Genomic DNA, 7,227 nt, shown 5'->3' with positions numbered 1-7,227 from the left:
AATCATGTCAAGAAGGAAAGGGCCCAGCTGTTCCCAAAATTGACATAGAATTCAGAGGGAATCTCATCAAAGCCCTCTCCTTCCTTAGTGCCTCAATAGTAATCAATTTGTCCAAGCTAGCTGATTCCTCTGCTGATAAGTGATACAAGTCAACTAGCTGTCACAGTGAGATTCATACAAAGTAACCTTAGATTCACACAGATTGATGTAGAATGTCTGAAAGGATTGATTTATTTCGACAGGTTCAGTTCTAATATTACCATCTGAAGATTTAATAATGAGAATATCTGCAAAATAATCACTGGACCTTAATCTTATAGCAAGTAGGTGACTAGGTCTAGCACCCTTAAAGTAATAGCGCTGTCTTGCTCTGTGAATTAGAAACTCAGACTTCTGTTTCAGAATGTTGGTTATTTCTTTCTTGACGAGTGATAGTTTCAAAGCTATTTGGTGAATAAAATTAGTTTGCAACAATGACTCTAATTTGGCTTCAAGGTTTGGTAGTTGAAGTGACTTAGTTTTCCGCGCATTGGAGCACAATAGTATGATATTGCTCCTAATAAAACCTTTTATCGCATTCCACAATATCCTTGGGTCTTTTACAGAGCTAACATTAATGTCTGCAAATATCATCTGCAATAAACAGAGTGATGTAGGATTCATTTTTCAGTAAAGAAGTATTAAAACGCCATCTAGCAACACGTTGATACAGACGGTCTAGGGTGGTGGTGCAAAGGACCCTTTATGGTCAGACAATGCCATTTGAAGTAACACTGCTTTATCAATTGAACAAAATAATTGAGGGGATGCAAAAAGAAAATCTACTCTGGAAAAAGATTTATGTCTACCTGAGAAAAAGGAGTAATCCGTACAGGTGGGATTAACTGTACGCCAAATATCCATAAGACCCAAGCTGCTGTAGAGCGTTTGTGGCTTGCGCCTGAACCCCAGTGACTTTTGCCTTCAACCGATCAATATTTCGGTCCCACACAGCAGTGAAGTCCTCAAAGGATAGCGGTCCATAATTACCTGGTTGCAACAACAACCGGTTCCATACTAGATTAACTTTAAGGTAAACACATTTTCCGTCAACAAAATCAAGAAACAGAAACACAAAACATGATTACTCTTAATATTTTCAAGTATTGATGCCCCACACACGTTTTTTCCCTCAACATCATCGAAGATAACTCCAGCAGTGTTATTTGTGCTTGTACTGAGTGATTATTGTTCCATAAATACCTGGTAAAATCCAACTCAAATCTTAAATCAAAATTTGTTCTTAATCGGCGCTGACTCACTGTCACGTTGTCTACACTGTCCACTACGGAGCGAAGGAGGATGAGATGGCCCGACTCCATGGAATACAAATACCTATCCAAATACAGGTCCCCCCTACTTTTTGGGCAACCGGCTAAGTGTTTTACATAAATATTTTAATCTTCAACTTTATTACTAAGACTTGTTTGGATATAATATAGTTCAGGTTAAATCTTATCATATACCTGTAGGTCTGGTATATATATATATATATATATATATATATATATATATATATATATATATATATATATATATATCTTGAAGCTGGCCCCGAGTGCAGTAAAGCCTGTGTAGTCTGGTTTTCCTACACTATGCGAGAACAGGCCAAAATTATAATTTGATTTGCAGCAATTCCCGAGCATCTGAGAGGTCTTTTACTTTTTCTCCGTCAGTCCTCATGATTCGGCATCACAAAAGAACAACTGTCAGGGTCGTTAACATACTTACCAGCAGTCACGAGGTGCTTTGCATTGACTATTTATGGTTAAAAATGGGCGTGTACACGGCGGGATAAGAGGCTGATCCACGTACACACACTTGTAGGTAATCTGTGATTTATTAAGGGAACATTGCTTAAAGATGTTCATGCGCACGGTTTTATAAATCGGAATTTTCTTTTTGGTGGAGGTGGCTTTCGGGCATATGCACACTTTTAGTAAGGATCCTCCGCAGTTTTATAAATGAGAACCCAGACCCTTGACTCGTGCTGGTTAAGTAGATGGCTTGGTGACGCTTGACTGTGAAGTTGTTGTAGTCTGGGTAAAAGCGGATTTTACTGCCTGAGACAGCAGGCAGAGATCTCCGTACAGCCTGGAGTAAAGCTTCAAATTAGCTTTTCTGCCTCCACAATGGCATTAGTATTGCTGCATTGCACTCTGCCCTTGTTTGCCATTTTGTTTAAAGCAATTCTGACAATCACACAGTGGTAACATATAAAAGTTGGAACCATATAACAGTTATTTGACAGGGTTGGGCCAGGAGATATGCTCTAAGCTGCCATCTTCATCCAGCAGAACACGTGACTCCCACAAAACAATACTTGATATAACAAACACAGTAATGATTGCTTATGAATTTGGGGGTTGGCATAACAATTGTGTTGATTAATTGTTTCATCTGTCTCGTCTAGGGAGTGGCGTTTGCTTCTCTATTTTTCATCCTGGTGTCCATCACCACTTTCTGCCTGGAGACCCATGAAGCCTTCAATGAACTGAAGAACCGGACAGAGCAGGTTGTTGTTGGAAACGTCACAAGCAATGTGCAGACGCAGGAGATGGTGACCAGGCCCATCCTCACCGTGGTGGAGGGCGTCTGTGTGGTCTGGTTCACATTTGAATTCTTGGTGCGTATAGTCTGCTGCCCAAACAAGGTGGTCTTCATCAAGAACACGCTCAACATTATTGACTTTGTGGCCATTCTGCCATTCTACCTGGAGATGGGCCTGAAGGGTCTGTCATCCAAAGCTGCCAGCGACGTGCTGGGCTTCCTCCGTGTAGTGCGGTTTGTTCGGATCCTCCGAATATTCAAGCTGACACGGCACTTTGTAGGCCTACGCGTGCTGGGCCACACACTGCGGGCCAGTGTCAATGAATTCCTCCTCCTCATCATCTTCTTGGCCCTAGGTGTACTCATCTTTGCCACCATGATATACTACGCTGAGCGCATCGGAGCCAGTCCCAGCGACCCCACAGGCTCCAACCACACACATTTCAAGAACATCCCGATCAGCTTCTGGTGGGCCGTGGTCACCATGACGACACTGGGCTACGGAGACATGTACCCAAAGACTTGGCTGGGCATGATGGTGGGGGCACTATGCGCGCTGGCCGGGGTGTTGACCATCGCCATGCCCGTCCCCGTTATCGTCAATAACTTTGGGATGTACTACTCGCTGGCCATGGCCAAACAGAAGCTGCCAAGAAAGAAGAAGAAGCACAACCCTAACCCAGATGCTCCGACTGACTCAGTCTCGTTTGGAAAGTCTGAAACAAACTCACACAGAGACAGCACTCAGAGCGACACGTGTCCTCTGGCTGCTGAGGAGAACGTCAGCAGGAACCACTCAGGTTAGGTTGCAATGCAATGTTAAAGGGTCACTTCACCCAAAGTACAGAAGAAACATTTCTCTCCCTTATCTATTGGGGTATAGCCATGCAGATAGTTTTGGTTTTCTATGCTCAAATTTTAATTCTTAGGTTTTCTGATCCAATACAAAGAAGATGATATTTGTGGTGCTCACATTATTGAAAAATTACCTTTAAATTTAAACAATTATGTCTCCATTACCACAGTGTTACTCACAAAAATCTACAGACCTAACTGTAAACAGCTTTCTACCATATAAATATTCTCTTTAAAGTGTTTTCTGTGGATTATACAGTGTAATGGGGAGATTGTTGCTGGTAATAAATGTTTACATTTTTAAATTTTTATTAAAAATATTATATTATTATATAATATTTAAGTGTTAGCAGCACAGATACGATTTCAATCACAAACTATATGCATGACTGAATAACTACTTACTATAACTATTACTTAATTTGGGTGAAGTGTCATAAATTATGTTTTTATTTTGTTAGTCTGACAGATGAGCCACGCTTAGTCATATAGACAGTATTACACTGGGATGAAATTACTCCTTAGAACATCTCAGACAAATTGAATTTCATCATAGAAAAATTCTGATTTTAAGCAATATACCTTTGTCTGGGCCCTCCGGGGAGTCTCAGTAAAAGCTTTGGCATTTACGTCGCCATGTGTTTTTGTCTTCCTGTCAGACTCCAAACAGAACGGGGATGCAAATGTGGCCCTTTCAGAGGAAGAAGGCTGCAGCCTGACCCAGCCGCTGTCCCCCAGTGAAAAGTGGTCCCTGCGGTGCTCCAGAGGGCGAGACAAAACTAATAAGGAGGCCACCTGCTTCCTCCTAACCTCTGGAGACCCCAACGTCCATACTGGTAGGTTACATACATCATTACACACCTAAATATACACAGTTACTGTTTGTAGCATTGCACATTGTACTGCTTGCTTTTTATTTTAAAATCTAATTTGGTTCTGTTGGTATGATGTCAGGTGTTTTTGTGTTTCCTCCGCTGGTACTCTCTGGGAATTGAACAGTGTATTCAAGAATATTCTGATAGTCAAGACCAGGTTTAAACCCTAGATACAATTAGGTACTGACAATTATTACATGTGCTTAAAGAGATAGATTGACGTTTTGGAAAGTCAGCTTTGCTTTTTTTGCAGAGTTGGATGAGAAGCTTGATACCACGGTGAAGTCTGTTCTCTAAACATCAAGCTACAGGCCAGGGTACGGTTAGCCTAGCTTAGACTTGAAGCATGAAGAAACAGCTAGCCTGACCCTTTCCAAAGGTAAAATAAATCTACCTACCTCTAAAGTTGACTAATTAACATGTTATGTCTACAACAAAAGCACATGCTTTTTGGGAGGGTTATTAATGTATGATTTTTCTGGCCAGGTGCACATAACTCATAAAACACTACACATGTGCACACGTTTTTACACTTACAACCTTGTGTAATATGTAAGAAAAGCCCTGTATACTTAAAGCTTTAGTGTGTAACTTTTTTATATTAATAAAAGTGACATTCAAGCCATTGCCAAATGAGTTGACACAAAGTTAATTAAGACTTCACAAAACACTCTCTGTATTTCTCAGCATGGCTGTTTTTAGAAATTCTTGTCGTCCGGTGACTTTCGCACGCAGAAACTTGAGTGAAGATAATCACCTCTTCTTAAGAGATGATCATGTTTTTTTAATGCTCAATGTCCACCTTGGCTACTAGCAACTGCGTGGAGGAGGGGTGTTGGTGCGTGCGCGATTACGGAAGGCTTGTGTTGTAGATGCAACAGTGGAGTTGTCAATACTTAGAATTCCTAATGGGGGCGACAGCAACTACCCACTATAGCTTTAAGTACATTCTTTCAAGTACAAGTGTTTGTAATGCAAGTTGGATTCAATCAGTCATCTGGCAGACATCCAGATTGCTTCTCAGAGGTGAACTTATACAGTCTATGGTGATTACTTAAATTAGACATTGTTCAAATGTAACACTAATATTCTGTAATTTTGACAATTGAAAGAGGTGTCTGTAACAGGTAACAGGCTCCTTTTAAGTACCTCAATTGACATCTGCTGTCAGCCTGCCATATCTCTCAGCTTAAATGGCCGCCAGATTTCACATCTGAGCTTCCCAAAGTACCCAAAAGCCCCTTCTAAGAAGAAGCTCTATATTTGGCAGTCATGGATTCATTCCCGACACCCTGAGCACACATCCCATCCAGTCAACATCCAGACTCTCGTCTGCAAACAGCCCAACAACAGCGATGTTTTCCTGCAAAACTGCACTTTACAGAAATGCATTTTTCTACCAAAGCTCATTAGCACATCATTGTCGAAGATAAAACAATACATAAATGTGGCACTTACTGTAGCTTGACTCCTATGACACTATACACCTTACCCCTTTTCTTGCCAGCCCATGACAAGGAAATTGTATTTGAATGTTTGTTGAAGCCTTGTCAATACCTGAATGTGTTGAGTGTTATAAATTAGTGTTGGTTAATGGCATGTTGTCACACAAAAAACACAGCCTCAGTTAAATCTGTTGGATAAATGATAAGAAGGGATGTTTGTGGACATGTTGTGATGCTAATTGGAGGAAATCATCTGTCAATATTACATTTACAGCCTTACATTCACAGTGGAAAGGACACAAACACGGAGAAACACAAATCGCCACTAGCCTGCTTTCATGCTGACTTCTCTAATAATGCGCTAAATTATCTGGTCAGCTCATGAAATTGCCAAGCGAGCTTCTTCTGATCACAGAGACAAAAACAATGGGAAGCTGAGCAAAGCCAGAACACCTCAAAATGAATCTTTGTGAGAGAGAGCGAGAGAGAGAGAGAGAGAGGGGCGGGGGGTAATTTAATTCTGAGCCCTGTGTCTGGTGAGTATGTGGATAAGGACATCCCAGTTACAACAAGAGAATTTCACACATACACAAAACAACTTGGTACACATAACCTGCAAAAAGGGCTCAAGTGGACTTTCACGGTTTCCCAACTGTTGAAAACTGTTGCAGCAGAGTTTGAAATCGAAAACTTGTTTCTGTCCAACATTCACAAGGCTGCTATTGTGCTTGCAGCCATTTTTAGATGGAGATAGATTATGACAGTGGCTCTGCTCTTCAGAGCTATGCCCATCGGGGATGGTGTTAAGTTAATTCCAGGGTTACAGGATATAAGGTATAGATCATATTTCACCAGAGCACTATGGCAGGAAGCAGAGAGAAGAACAGATGGATGCACCAGGTGTGAAGATGCTTTGATGGTTATCTGTGACAGGAAATGTTCGCCCGCCCTGCAGTGGGAACAAAATATTGGTGGATTCGAAGTGATTACAGTTGTCACAAGGAGTCTGTGACGGTGTTAGGCCTCGCTGTCAAAATGTATACATGCAAACACTGCCCTGGTGGAAAGCACTTTTCCTCAGCTATGTGACAACCGCCAGCTAGTTTCCTTAGTGCAGAACAGTGTGGTAAACTGTTCAAGTGTTGCTAAAAGGAGCAGTAAGCGTTATATACATCCATGGGGTATGCAGACAAGCAGAGAAAAAGCTTCTGAGCTCGAATGAGCCTCCATATTCCCTTGTGGCTTTTCTGGATGATTGCTACCAATAGGTTTCCATTAAAAACATGGATGGCCATAGCAAAAGCCTCCTGCTGGAGCAGTGGTGGTTAAGGCGAGCTAGAGAGTAAGATAGCGCAGTCAGTGAGCACAAAGTTTTTTTTTTGATTGTTTGATAGGTGCCGCATTGTTGGCTTATGAGTGAATGCAGAGCTTAATTTTGTCTGTTGCTGTGTGTGTGTGTGTGT

General features: G+C 41.4%; 1 protein-coding gene across 1 annotated transcript in view; it reads left to right on the top strand.

Moving 5' to 3' along the window:
• The window catches only part of kcnc4 (potassium voltage-gated channel, Shaw-related subfamily, member 4), a 21,848-nt gene that overhangs the window by 12,728 nt on the left and 1,893 nt on the right, over window positions 1-7,227 (top strand). The window contains exons 2-3 of the mRNA XM_032521412.1: window positions 2,453-3,389; window positions 4,104-4,280. Coding sequence (XP_032377303.1) covers window positions 2,453-3,389; window positions 4,104-4,280 — 1,114 coding nt within the window. The remainder of the gene's footprint in view (window positions 1-2,452; window positions 3,390-4,103; window positions 4,281-7,227) is intronic.

This window comes from Etheostoma spectabile, chromosome 7 (assembly GCF_008692095.1).
Source record: "Etheostoma spectabile isolate EspeVRDwgs_2016 chromosome 7, UIUC_Espe_1.0, whole genome shotgun sequence".
NCBI classification, from domain to species: Eukaryota; Metazoa; Chordata; class Actinopteri; order Perciformes; family Percidae; genus Etheostoma; species Etheostoma spectabile.
Note: the sequence above shows the minus strand (reverse complement) of the source record. Positions and strands in the feature narration are given on the sequence as shown.